The 15,185-nt window shown below is 41.2% G+C and overlaps 1 protein-coding gene across 4 annotated transcripts in view; it reads right to left on the bottom strand.

Annotated features, from left to right (window-relative positions):
• Window positions 1-13,816, bottom strand: part of LOC137634912 (uncharacterized) — a 135,771-nt gene extending 121,955 nt beyond the window's left edge. Inside the window, exons 1-3 of one of the 4 annotated variants that reach the window (XM_068367458.1) lie at window positions 13,363-13,509; window positions 10,967-11,202; window positions 2,962-3,320 (exon numbers count right to left, since the gene is read on the bottom strand). In XM_068367458.1, coding sequence (XP_068223559.1) covers window positions 2,962-3,320; window positions 10,967-11,000 — 393 coding nt within the window. In that variant the 5' untranslated portion in view covers window positions 11,001-11,202; window positions 13,363-13,509. Of the gene's footprint in view, window positions 1-2,961; window positions 3,321-10,966; window positions 11,203-13,276; window positions 13,515-13,699 lie in introns of those variants that run through there. The other 3 variants (XM_068367459.1, XM_068367462.1, XM_068367461.1) reach the window with 3 other exon arrangements.
• Window positions 13,817-15,185: the final 1,369 nt, after the last annotated feature.

Raw genomic sequence — 15,185 nt, forward strand, 5'->3', positions numbered from 1 at the left:
GTAATATTCTTAAGTAGGGGCGGGTCCGGAGGACCCGGGCCTAAACATAAGTCTAGCTTAAGACTAAAGTATAGCCATCCATTCCGGTCGAGCCGGGAGCATAAAAAAGGATGCAACAACAAAAAATTAAGACACATGGTGTCTGATTTCCCGGGGCGAGGCTAAGCCCCGGGCCGGGAAATAAAAGTATCCAAAACCAATTCGTATAGGAACTCCGGGATAGTGATCTGTCATATAATCATTATATATAATCATAGGAACTGTTATAAATTAATAGGGGGACGGAACTGTAGATAAGAACCGCCAACCGAACCCAGAGGGTTTCATATAACATAAACCAGTGTGATAAGTGAATATAAAATAGGGTGCTCCGGGATCCAACTCTGTTGACCGGTGGCCAACCAGACTAGACAGAGACGAACCCGCCGGGACACCCGGAGGACAAAGTCCATAAACACTGAACTACCCCCTCTAAAAGGAGGGAAGGCAACGGTCCCCTAGGGGAGGGGGGGAGAGAAGCCTAGCCGCCCACCTAGCGAGAGGGGGAGCATGGGGGAGGATCACGTGATACGGAGCAGCAGGGCTACCAACTGACGATCCCCAACCAGACAGATCAAACGGAGTAATAGCACAATATTCATTATAATAGTGATAGCGTTGATAATATAAAATAAACACATAAAAATTTTTTGGGCAAGGCATGCAACATAATAATTAAATCACAAAAGACACACCTGATGGCTTAAAAAATAACATTGCCGCCTAGCAACGAAGGTCGGCAGCCATAACGATACGTAAATGATATCGGCCCAAAAAGTGAACCACGAGGGTTCTAAACGCTAAATAATGAATATCCACAATAACAAATAAAATTTAATAATAAAAATAATAAAAATAATACATATAGTAACACCGCGAGTGAAACTAAAAGCTCTCAAAACAGGAGTACCAACTGTAAGTGGATTCAAGCAAGATCGATATGAACGAAGAGAATAAACTCCTATAATTCAAATATTAAACGATCTAGGTTGCTCAAAACACAGCAAAACCAAGCTTGGTACTTAACTTAGACGGTGTCTCCTGGGAAACCGACGAAGAAGCCATAATCCAATGAAAATAAGTGGAAAAACGAGAGCACAACAAAAAAGCGGGTTACAACACAAGACGTGCTAAAAGGAGTTGGGTTCTGAGCGGATGCAGTGTTAGTAGTACCGAGTGAGGTTGAACGGCTCTCCTCTATTGGGGTTTCTGTCGTGGATGAATCTAAATAGTGCGGGACCTCTGGATTATACGCCCAATTTTATACCGACACCAATAGGTGAGCGAGCTAGTTAACCTAGCACTCCTTTACATTTTTTCTCTGGTATATTTAGCAGTAAATTACCTAAGAATAAGTGCTAAATGGAGCTTATTCACTGGGCGGCACAGGTTCGAGCCCAGAAATATATATATATATATATATATATATATATATATATATATATATATATATATATATATATATATATATATATACACAGTATATATATATATATATATATATATATATATATATATATATATATATATATATATATATATATACACAGTATATATATATATATATATATATATATATATATATATATATATATATATATATATATATATATATACTGCATATATATATACTGTATATATATATATATATATATATATATATATATATATATATATATATATATATATATATATAGGTAATATCTTTATATTATAGGTATTATAAGACATCAGTGCCGAATGGTGATGGCTATGAATTTACACACACACACACACACACACACACACACACACACACACATATATATATATATATATATATATATATATATATATATATATATATATATATATATATATATATACTGTATAATTATACAATACACATATGTATGAGCATGTGGTATGCCCCAATTTTTTTCTCATTTGTTACAAGTTGTATCTTGCTCTAAGTCTGATTGGCTAGACCCCACTTTAGATGGACTTACTAAGGCCTTTTTGTATAATACAGTAGTTGTTTTCTTTAATCTGTTATGACTCCCTTGTGACAATGGGGTGAATCTTTTTTGGAAGGTGCATCTTTTAGGCTAAGAAATCAGTGTCCACACAGACCATATATAAAAGTGTATACAAACAGGTTTATTCTTGATATTAAAGCATTATACAGTATCTCTATATCATTGTAGGTAGTAGGTTGGCCTGGACACCACCCACCCATAGAGATACTAGCATAAGAGAGTTATTGGATCCTTTGACTGGCCCGACAGTGCTACATTGGATCCCTCTCTCTAGTTACAGTTCATTTTGTCTTTACCTACACATACATCGAATAGTCCGACCTATTCTTTCCACATTCATCAACCTGACAACACTGAGATTACCGAACAATTCTTTGCTCAAGGGGTTAACTATTGCAATGCAATTGTTCAGTGGTTACTTTCTTCTTGGTAAGGGTAGAAGAGACTATTTAGCTATGGTAAGCAACTCTTCTAGGAGGAAACTCAAAAATCAAACCATTATTCTCTAGCCTTGGGTAGTGCCATAGCCTAAGTATCATGGCCATTCACTATCTTGGATTAGAGTTCTCTTGCTTGAGGGTACATTTGACTATGCTATTCTACCTTATTTCTCTACCGCCTGTTTTTTTTTTTTTCTTGTTTTTCTTTGAAGTTTTATAGTTTACATATGAAAGATCTAATTTAATGTTGTTACTGTTCTTAAAATATTTTATTTTGATTGTTTATTACTTCTCTTGTAGTTTATTTATTTCCTTGTTTCCTTTCTCATTGGGGTATTTTCCCTGTTGGAGCTCTTGGGCTTATAGCATCTTGCTTTTCCAACTAGGGTTATAGCTTAACTTGTAATAACAATAATTAAGGTAACCATAACTTTCCACAACAATACCATAAAACAGTAACCTACCTGTGGTTCTGGTGGTGGTTGAATAGTTTGACATAGGTTATGAACAAGAACATGAAGGCCCGTGGACGGATCAAGGCAGAGCAATGGAGCTGATGTTACTTCTTCTCTAATGACCTCGTCATTACTATTCAGTAAAACATGCTCATCAACTGTTTCCGCCCCCGGTGAAATTGCTGGTCTTGCATTGCTCCCAAGGTTTAAGAAAGATTCTGGCATTTCAGGATGTGGAACTATAAAAGTAGTTTCTGGGGCACGGGAAGCATCATTAAAAAATGTGGATGGGCCATCAAGCTCTGTAACTGGCTGCATGGGTTTCTCCTCATTGACTGAGAATGAATTCAAGGAGTGAGACATTTTACCTGAAAAAACAATAAGATAAAAAGTATTTAATTTGAAAATCCTCTTTATCTGTATTGAAATGGTAACTATTTTAAACATTTAAATAAAATATCCTATCATACTGTGCAGTACATCATTAATGCTATTACAGTAATTGCTAATTTTTCTTCAATTCTTAATTATATAAAAATCATATAAAAACATCTAGACTTCTTAAATTTTATCTTGTTGCAGCCTTTGACTTGATAAACCTTGCGGCTTTAATATCCCTGGTTTTAAAAGTAATTTGTATTTTTCCTAACTATACAACCCTGTCCTTTAATAATGAGTATGATTTCAGTGAAGTTGGAAGTCTTTAAAGGTGTCAATAGTTACTGAAATTGTGTGGTGGATTAGGCGGTGGAAGTGTACCTTAAAGTACTCAGGTTTGTATAGTTAGGAAAAATATAAACTACTGTACTGTACTTTTAAAATTCATAATTTGTTCTTACACAAATACAAACCCTCATCCTTTAATAGAAGACTTATAACTAGGAGGGAGGAACTTCCTATATAGAAACTGGCTGGTTTAAAATCCTGGCATGTCAAGATACTCGGACCTAAAGAGTTGCAAGAATGATGACTTCAAACCACTTCCTACCAATTTGAAAAAAGATTATCATATGATAAGCTAAAGAGGAACCTACTTCCTTCCAGGATATAAAGCATGAAATGTATTCGCTAATGGCAAATGATGGGTTTACATTTCTGACCATCATCCCCCCTCATATGAGGGGGGGGGCGGTAAAGTCTTTTATATCTATTACTGTAATACAGAAAAGTTGTTCAGCAAAGATGATTACTTGCATCAAGTCCGATACAACGAGTAATGGCTGCACCCAAAGGGAGGGGAAAAAGGAGAAATGGCCTGACATCTTTACTTCTCATTGCTAGACTAATGTTACGACTATCTTAAGCTAGGTGCTTCTTGTACAATACTGTGAAGGGAGGAAGTACTCTATACAACTTGCTGAGAAGCTACCACATGTCCCAATGAGAATGTATCAAAAGACTTGTGGGTATATTCCATTAGGTAGAGGGCTGCAAAGGTTGTCTGGCTTTTCTAGAATTTTGCCTTCAATACTTGCACCACTTACAGTTTCTTCTTGAAAGTTAGTGTCACACCAATCACTCTGACTTATTGAATGCTGTTCGAACATGTTCTTCCAGATCCTACATTGGAGGATTTGCTTTCCCCATATTTTTTTGAAGCCAAAAGGAGATGGCATTTCTGGAGATTTTCTTCTTATGCCTAGTTGAGCTAATAAAGGGTCTTTGACAAAGGAAAAATCACCATCTTTTGATCAATATGACAAATTTTAAAAGTAATTTGAAATATTCAGAAGTAATTTGTATTTTTCCAGACGATACAAACCTGGAGCTATTCATAGGGATATTACTTTAGGTGTAGCTGAAAGACGAGCCATGAGACTGTTAGTGAAGATAACTACCCAACCGATAGTTAACAGGAGGGGAAGCAGGGTAGCCGGCTACCCTGCTCAGTCACACACCTAGGCTGAGCACCCACTTTGCTTGCAGGCAAGAATTTCTAAGGGGGACAGGTGCTGGCTGGCCAATCTGTATAAATAGCTCCAAGTTTGTATTGTTAGGAAAAATACGAATTACTTCCAAATTTGTCATTTGTTTTATCACTCTATATATGCCCTTGGTATTTATAGGGATAACTTACCTCTTAAGAGGGTGGAAGTCCATACCAACTGGCTCTCAGCATTGGCCTGGGGTTCTCTCCTTACAACGTAGATCGTAATCAGTGGGAACCCTAACACCACGCTAAAAAAAATTGGGCTATGAACAATTAATGGCCTAGGCAAGCTGTGTGCTCTTGATACTAGCAATTTGACTGTTCAAGTATGAGTTCTTCTAGTCATAGGAATCTTTGAAAGTACCTTAGACATTACCCAATCCCCCTCCCTAGAGGTATTGGAGATGCAACAAGTATTATTTCTAGACTAGGTTACTCATCTGCAGAAAGGTAACGTCGGCTGTGCTGATTCCCCAAGAGATGGGAAGGTGAAGGAAGAAAGAAAGCCAGTCATTCTTACACATTCACCCGACTAATCCCGGGTAACCTTAGCTCTCAACTCCCTGCTAAATATTTGTCCATCAAAGAGTCTGAGGTGTTTAAACCACTTGTTGTGCAGACATCACAGGACCAATGGAAAATGTTTCCATGCTCCTGTAGGTTACGTCTTGCAGGTAGTGGGCGGTAATTGTCGTCTGATGCTTCCTCACGCCCGCTTGCAGAACCTGCGTTACAGAGTAGTTCTTTTTGAACGCCAGGGATGTTGCAATGCCCCTGACGTCATGAGCTCTGGGTCATCGTGGTGAAGGAGGGTCTGGATTAATTGCTAGGTCAATGACCTTGCAAATCCATGAAGAGATAGTGTTTTTCATGATCCTGCTCTTGACCTTCCCTATGCCGACAAAGAGTGCAGACACATGGGGACAAGCAACTGCTGTTCTCTTGAGGTAGTACCTCAGACTTCTCACTGGGCAAAGTATCAGTTGGTCTGGGTCTTCGGTTACTGAATGAAGACTCCTAATCTGTAAGGGCCCAAATCTAGGATTCGCTACTCTTGGATTTTGAGTCTTAGTAATAAACTCAGGTATGAAGTTGAGAATTACCTCTCCCCATTCCCTTGAATGGACAATGTCGTAAGAAAGACCATGCAATTCAGTAACTCTTCTGGCCAAAGCCAAAGTGAGTGGGAACACTGTCTTCCAAGTAAGGTGTCAATCTGTAGCCTGGCGTAATGGTTCGTAGGGGGCACCTTTCAGAGACTGAAGGACACAAACCACATTCCAAGGATGAGGTCTAACTTCCAACTTGGAGACAGGTAATCTAATAACTTCATATGAAGAGAGAAAGTTCCAACTAGAAGGAAATAGCTACTCCTCTCAGTCTAAAAGCAAGGTTTTAGGCAGAGCAGTAGCCTTGCACAGCTGAGACAGAGAGAAGTTTTTCTTTCCAAAGGTATACAAGAAACTCTGCTATTGCTGGAATAGTGGCATCGAGGGGAGAGATACCTCTTTCATGACACATCACAGAAGACAGTCCACTTAGCCTGGTAGACTGATGCCAAAAATCGTCTAAGGTGTTCAGCCATCCTGTTTGCAACTTGCTGCTAAAATCCTCTTTGAGTGAGAAGGTGCTGGACAGTCTCCAGGCGTGAAGCTGAATCAAAGCTACGGCCTTGTGGAAGATGTTTGCATATGGCTGTTTGAGTAGATCGTGTCATGGAGGGAGTTCTTTCGGGAGTTTCATCAGGAGCTGCAGAAGGTCCGGGTACTACTCTATGTGATGCCATAGTGGAGCTATTAGCGTCATTGATAGGTTTCGCTTATTCTGGTCTTGTTGAGGAATCTTCTCATCAGACAAAATGGGGAAAAAAGCATATATGTTGATGTTGCCCCACCGTTGTTGGAATGAATCTTGACAAAGAGCCTGGGGATCCGGGACAGCAGGAGCCGGACGTTCATGGCCGTTGCAAATAAGGTCCACAGTTGGGGAACCCCACAAAGTCCAGACTTTGTTGGCTACTGGAAGATTCAAAGACCACTAAGAGCCCACTATCTGAGTTGCTCTGCACAGGTTGTCTGCAAGCACATTCCTCTTTCCTGGAATGAAGCAAGCCGACAAGGACACCGAGTTGTCTTCTGTCCATCTGAGTATTTCTACTCTTAGATGGCACAGGGGCAGCGAAAAGGTACCGCCTTGTTTGTTTATGTAAGCCACTATCATAGTGTTGTAGCTCATAAACACTATGGAGTGACCTGCCAGGAACTGCTGAAACAGTTGGAGGGCTAGAAAGGTTGCCCTTTTCTCTAGGAGATTTATATGCTGATACCTTGCTTGATTCCACTGGGACTTAAACCACCACTGGAGAGATCTTATCCTGAGGCGACTGTAGGTAACTAGACAGAAAAGGGATGATAGGTGACCTATGATACAACCAACACTGGGCTGGGAGTTCTTCTCGCCTGAGGAAGGGCCCTGCTACCCTTCTCAGTCTCTGAACTCTTTCGTCTGATGGGAAGGCTTTCTGCTGAACGGTGTCTATAATCATGCCCAAGTAAACCAGTCTTTGAGAGGGGAGCAGGTTTGACTTCTCGAGATTTACCATGATCCCCAGACCTTGGCAAGACTCTAGAAGCCTGTTTTGGTGTTGCAGAAGGGTAGCCACAGAGTCTGCTAGAATCAACCAGTCATCCAGATATCTGAGGAGACAGATGCCGATTCTTTGAGCCCAAGATGACACTAGGGTGAACACTCTCATGAAGACCTGAGGTGCTGTAGAAAGACAAAAGTATAGCACCTTGAATTGGTATAGTTTGTTGTCGAATATAATTCTTAGAAACTTCCTTAAAGATGGATGGATTGGGATCTGGAAGTAAGTGTCTTGAGATCCAGTGTGCACATGTGGTCTTACCGCTTGTCTGACCATGTCCGTTGTCTCCATCTTGAACAAAGTTTACATGACAAACTTGTCCAAGGCTAAGAGGTCGATGACCGGTATCCAGCCTTCAGATGCCTTTTTCACAAGAGTCAACTGAAGAAGCCTGGGGACCCGATGAGGACCTCCAGGAGAGCACCCTTCTCCGACATGGTCTGGATTTCAGCTCGAAGGGCCAGTTCCTTCACGGATCCCTTCATGTAGGAGTTTGACGGGACTGGATCCCGACACAATGGAAGGAGAGATTAAATGAACGGGACATGATACCCTGAACGAAACACTGCGACCGTCCAGGATTCGGCCGCGAACTGCAGCCATCTCTGCCAGTGGCTTTGCAGGCATACCCTGCAGGTGGGAGTGTTGCCCATCCTAGCGGGCAACACTCGGCCGGCACCCCTGTTTCCCCTCCCTCCATGGAAGGACTTTGACCCTTTATGATCTTTGTTGTGAAAGGATTTCTTAGACACCTTCTGCGTTGTTGTGGTAGCCATAGCCTTGCTCGTCTGTGATTTTGGTGGTCGGTGCTTCTTTTGTGGTGGAGCTTGGTAGGACCTAGATGTAAAGGCCTCTGGAGGATGATGTCCTGGTTAGACTACCTCCATCTCTCTGCCACCCGTTCGACGTCTTCCGGCTCAAACAGGGAACTCCCCTCAAAAGTGGAGTTTCTCAGTCTGGACACTTCGGCTTGTGGGAGAGGAACTTAATTGTCCTGGTGCCGACCTTCTCTTGGTTAATGATCTCTGAAGCCGTGAAGGAGGCTGAGAGACCCGACAGTCTCTCGAAGGGGACTCCTCTGGTTAGTGCCTCTATAGAGTGGTCTAGAGGCAGGGACGGAAGAGGCTCGTTAGTAACCTCAAAATACCTCATCTGCTGCACGAACCCCGACAGGAGGAGCCTACTCGGAGGGAGCTGGAGGAGCTGGTAGCTTGTGAGACTGCCTTCTTACTGGCACTCTTCAACCCCTTGGACCAAGGCAAAGCAGCACTGGCCCTCGGGTCTTTGAATGCCATAAACATGGTTTAGGACCATGTCCTTGCCATCTTGAGGGGCTGTTGCTAGATTTGACAAGCCGTTGATAGCTCTCATGAAGGGCAAAACCTACAAGAGGCATGCTCCGACTACTTCTACTCTGCCTTCGTCAGCTTGGGGCTAGCGGCTCTAGGCAAGTAGTCGTCCTCGAATTTGAATTGCTCATCCACCTCCGAGCTCTCACCCAAAGGAGAGCAGGGTGGGTTGAAGTCGTCGGGATAGACCATTGAATACGTATTGGGAGAAGAGACTCCTCTTGACCTCTCTTGCTGAGGTGCGGAAACTCTTCCCGAGGACTTAGGAATGGTCTTTAAGTTCTTCAGTTCCCTCCTTCTGAGAGAACTCAGAAGGAGAAGTACAGTCTTTGGAGGCAGCAGCAGCGGCAGGCGACAGCAGAGAAGATGGACTTGGCTCGACGTCACTGGCAGCAGAAGCAGGGAAATCCTTAGGCACAGGAACTTCAGCACTCCTGGGTGATGGTTCTGCATCAACCTCCGAAGAAGCCAGAGTACGCTTCTTCTCAGCTCCCTGCTGCAGAAGCTCCCAGAGGCATTCCTTCGAAAGGCGACCAGCAACACCCAGTGAAGGCCAAATCATCAAGAGAAAAGGTTTCCCACAAGGGAGTGGGTCCCTTCAAATGGGAAAGCGATAGTGTCTTTTGATCCATGGGGTTGACATGGAGTTAGATGGTCAATACTCCTATTTGACCGGTCCCTGGAGGAATCCAAGCAAGCAGGTGCTACAGGAAGAGATTGGGGGGGGGGGGGGGTTTAGAGAAGAAGTCTGATGTTTCTTTGACTTCAAGGAAGACCTCAAAGGAGAAAAGACCCTCTTAGACTTCTTATGATGCTGCCAAAATTTCTCCCACTGGGAGGAAGACCACTCTCAGCATTCCTCGCAGGTGTTGTCTTGTGTACACTGCCATACTCTGCAGGCTGGACATGACGAGTGAGGATCAGTCTCAACCCCAGATATGAAGGTACTGCAAGAGCGCTTTTCAGGTCCTGGATATTGAACGGCAATAAGAAAAAAATCACATCTGTAAAGAGAAAAGGCAAATAACAAAGAATTAGGCAAATAGCAGTAGTAGGTGGAGAGAGACAATTTCCACTCTCTCCCGAGCCGAAAGAAAAAAATTATGAGACAACACCTATGCATGAGAGGGGTAGCCAGCGACCCCCCTACCCTCAGCCCCTGCTAACGAGCAATGGAGTAGTTAGACCTAGCTAAAAGTCTTATGGCTAGTCTTTCTGCTTTGCCAAAAGTATATCCCTAGTACTGTACTGTAAAAAGTGGAAGGGTTTGTATTTAGTGTCGGAACAACTGTATTTTTCATAATCATACAGACCTGAGACCTTTAATAGGAGTATGACTTCAGTGAAGCTGGAAAGGCTGTTAAGCTTTTAATAATGTAAACACAGCTGGCTGCTGGGTGGTGGAGCTTCACTTTGACCTTTGGCCTAGGAGTAGCAGAGTGGTTGGAGGGTTGTGACTTAAAGGTCTCAGGTTTAGAGTATTATCATATGTTTGCATGACATTCACTGCTTTAATGTTATTTCACCAACTCATATTATTTCACATGTCATGATTGTTTTCTGGAGAGAATAAAGTTCCGAAATGCGATCATCATCACATCTTTAAAGGATTTTTATCCAGTAACAATGGCTGTTGTGTTAAACAAATACTGAAGGGAACTTGCCAAAGAGACAGGGTTAGTGAGAGCAGGCTAATTGCCATCTGTAGGTGGAGCCAGTAAACGTCAGCTATTTCTATTTTGTCATACCAATAGGACTTATGAGCCATGCTTATCTTGTGATGACTGCAATCTTTCATTGATCACCAGGTAAAACTTAATTTTACTTTTTTTAATAAACTAGTATGATTACCCTATGGTTAGGAAAAAATGACAAATATTTAAAGTAATTTGTATTTTTCCTAGCCATACAAATCTAAGTCCCTTAATTAGATAGATTGTTTCAGAGCGACCTGGAATTAGTCGTTAAAGTTGGATAACAAGCGGTTATCCAACTGGCTCTGAGAAAAATACAAATTACTTAAAAAACTGTGTTTGTTCCTATGCATCATATAAACCCTTGTACTGTACTTTAATTAGGTACCCTCACCGTTTGGTGGGTACAGCAGCCGGAGTGAGTCCATTAATGGTGTGGCCAAAGCTGTGTAGTTACTGTCCAATCAAGCAGGTCACTAGTTGTGAAGGCATGGAATGATTTATTGCTTGAGCGAGCGAAGTACATAAAGGCATGCAATGTAGCACCTCAGGTCGAGGAACCAACTGAAGCACACACTGGGTCAGATTTGACTGACAATTGTTTTTTCTTACAAACACATAAATTGTAACCTAAGAGTACATAAAACATAGATATGCATGATTAATATATCAGTGAGACGACCAGAAAATTCTACAGCGGGCAATATATGTATAAAAATCTTATAGTAAAACTGGTTTTGTTCCTACAACTAATACACTCTTTACTGTGGATATATATTTCAGGGAAAGCTGAAACAGCCATTAAACTTTTAACGAGGTATAACGTCCCGCTACTAGTTAGAGGGGGTTTAGGTCAGCCACCCCCCTCATGCACACCGGAGATATGACACCACTTTTTATTTTGGCTTGATAGAGAGCAGACATTCCTCTCATCCCTGAGGAGGCTCAGGGAGCCCAAGAAATTACCCCTCAGATCTAGGGAGGCCCAGGGGATCTAAGAAAGTTCCCCTCAGTCCTGGGGGCCACAGAAAGTTCCCCTCAGTCCTGGGGGCCACAGAAAGTTCCCCTCAGCCCTGGGGAGGGAGCCCTAGCGCATTCCTGTAAGAACAGGGGAGGCCCAGGGGATCCCATGAAGTTCCCCTTAGACCTGGTGAGACCAAGGAGGACCAAGAAAGTTCCCCTCAGACCTGGGGATCTGTAGGAAAGCGTCCCCTCTTCTCACGGTAAAGAAATCTGATAGTACCTGGAGGCCTTGTGGAGATTGCCACCAGAACCTTGTGACAATACTGGAGTACTACTTCTTCTTCCCCACCATTATAACTACATTAAGGGATCAGTTGCCTGATGCACCCTCTCCAATGCTTTTAATCGATTATTTTCATAATTGTCTTGAGGGGGGTAGCACTTGTAAAGACGCCTTCCACAATGTTTTCATTGTCATTTAATATATTAACCCTAAGTTATCTAAAAACCATTTCTACTATAATATTTTTATATATTTTGTCCGATGCTGAATTCTCCAATCTTCTCACTGATATATTAAGTTAAGAGTCATATAGTAGTAAGATAACACAACCGCCAGTCAAATCTGACCCAGTGCGTGCGTCAGTCAGTTCCTCGATACGAAATGCTACATTGCCACCCGCACGCCTTTATGCAGTTCACTCACTCAGGCAAAGATCAGTCAGTACTCCATTTCTTCACAAGGTAAGACCCAGTAATAAGATTTTGAGATACACTATCTATCCATCTACCAAGGCACTCCCCACAACTTTGGGGGTAGCCAACATAAAAAAAAAAACATAAGGGAACTATTCTCCTCTTAGCTCATCCCAGCCTGACGAGGGATTCAACCGAGTTTGGTTGGTGCAGATAGGGTGCCACAGCCCACCCTATCTGTTACCCACCACATATGAAAATTCATATGCAGAATCTCCTACTATTGCTACTTCAGCGGTCACCAAGACAAACGGAGGAAGCAGCAAGGCCCATCAGAACTGTGTCACAATTGCTAGCCATTCATTCCTAGTTTTAGCAACCTCTTTTGCCTCACATTTATCCCCTTATCATGTCAAGATCCACAACAGCTTTAATCTATAAAATTACGAGTAAAGCAATTCTTCACTAAGGTGCACATAGGACAAAATACCATATACCTGAATTGTACTTGCAATATATCATGGGCTGTATGTATCATTGTCTAACTTAGAATACGGCAGTGTAAGGGGGGTTCGCTAGCCCCACCTCCTGTTAGGTAAGTAGGTAAGGACGGCTTGTAGGTTAGGTTAGAGGGGAAAGTTTAGGTTAGTTGATGTCAATTTTTAATGAACACGTGAGGAACTGGCCGCTGATATACAAAGGCTCCTATTTCACTAAGCGCTAGAGCTGGGGGGAGGGTAAGTCAGCACCCAAAAAAACTTAAAGTAACACCAACACCAGTGTTACACTATGGGGTAAAAGTTAGAGAGGTTGGATATCAACATTGAAGAATGGAAACAAGAACAGAGGTACAATATAAGGATGCAAAGTAACTGTTGCTGAAGGGCAGACGATTGCCGAAAATAAAAAAAAATAAGCTTAAATGGTGTTCGGTGACCTGTTAGAGAATTCCCATTGAGGAGGGAAAGGTTCTTATCCTTAAAACTACAAACAACCCAAAGTTCCCCAAATATACATATGTCAATTTTAACAGGCATAACATCACCTTTGCACCATTAATAATGGTTAAAAAAGCGAAGTACAGTACCTAATTTGTGAACATTTAGGTTCACATTAGAGAAATTAAATTACCATAAAACTGTCTTTATGTTTATCCTTGGTTAGGCTAACTGTTACGGTAGGCTAGCTTAAAACTAAGCGTAATTCCTTTCTTAAATATTAGGGACAATCAAGATTTATAGGTAACATGAATGGGATGAATTTGCATTGGAGTGAAGATAGTACGCCAGATTGTTTACATTGGATAATAAAACCTCGTCCCCAAAATGGAGATATTGTTTTGGTTAACCGTAAAGCATTTTGGGAACGAGTTCCTTCAATCGACCTTCCCAATTTCTTTTAAATTGTTCTTCCTTTTAAATCGCCACCTCTACAAAACACTGCTTGTATAAAGAGTCACAAGACTTACCTCTATTTAGTTACATAACAATAACGAATAACATTTAGAAAAGTATAAATAGTTGATAACATGAGAAGTTCCAAGTTCAGGTTCCTCGTTGCTCTCTCCACAGCACTGTGATTGTGGGCACACTACTAGAAGAAGAGTAATAGTTGCAAAGCGTTATAGTAAGCAGAAAATTCATTATCGTTAGTTACCTCTTACACAGACAGCACATCTTACACACTTTTACTTCTAACTTCAATGGAATTTCTGATATATCTGGCAACATCTTTAATTGGTGTTTCTAGATTTCCTAATTCTATACCATTGTTTCGAAATTTTCTTATTTTTTACAGCTAAAAATATGCTCCGTTGTATCATCTGTCTCACTGCACAACACATAAAGCTTGTCCTTGTCATTAATGTCTTTATAATTTTCTTTTAATTATATTATATCAAACTTGTTTTCATAACTATTACTGCTTCTTTAGTGTTAAGTTCTATGTAATCTCTTCTGCCATTACTATTCACAAAATTCAGTTTGGTCATCTCTGCTTTCTTTTCTTCTATTTTCTTTTAATTTCATTTGCCATATTTCTATTTTGAGTTCTTGCTTTTTATACTTCCTTACTTCTTCAATTTTAATATCATATTTATTACATATTTCTATGATAGGCTACTTTTTCTCCAACATTCCCCATGTGGTTCCCTAAGTTTGTCTTCCACTATCTCCTTAACTAATCGTTTATCATCTGATGCTATGAAAAATCATCACCTTTTTATACTCTGATCTATTTTCAAGTTTCAACTGGCCAAATTTCTGTTTCTGCTTTCAACCCCCAATAAGGTGTGGTAGCAACCTATTCAAACATTCCTTTCATAATTTTGTACTGTATACCGTCTAGTTCTTTCGTTTCTTTTTCCCAGTGTTTCAATATTTACAAATATTGTGCGTACTACTACTGCCTCATAGATCTTTATTCTCTCCAGCAATGTCAAATCTACTCTTTTACGGACTCCATACTTCCTAACTTCTTGCGCCATGTATTCTACTTTTGCTTCCCTTTTAGTTATACTGAGACCATGGTTTCCCTTTTCTGAGCACTAATTTCCTAAGTATCTATATTCCTTAACTGAATTTTTCATCCTTTCATTCCATTCGCCGTCATGGGGTCCTATGACTAGCCCGACAGTAGGCTACTACATTAGATCCTTTTATCTGGTTACGGTTCACTCTCCCTACACGTACACCGAATAGTCTAGCCTATTCTTTACAGATTCTCCTCTGTCCTCATACACCTGTTAACACTGAGGTTACCAAACAATTCTTCTTCACCAAGGGGTTAACTACCGCACTGCAATTGTCAGTGGCTACTTTCCTCTTGGTAAGGGTAGAAGAGACTCTTTAGCTATGGCAAGCAGCTCTTCTAGGAGAGGGACACTCCAAAATCAAACCATTTTCCTCTGGTCTTGAATAGTGCCATAGCCTCTGTACCATGGTCTTCCACTGTCT

The sequence above is a fragment of the Palaemon carinicauda genome, chromosome 45, assembly GCF_036898095.1.
Source record: "Palaemon carinicauda isolate YSFRI2023 chromosome 45, ASM3689809v2, whole genome shotgun sequence".
Taxonomy (NCBI): Eukaryota; Metazoa; Arthropoda; class Malacostraca; order Decapoda; family Palaemonidae; genus Palaemon; species Palaemon carinicauda.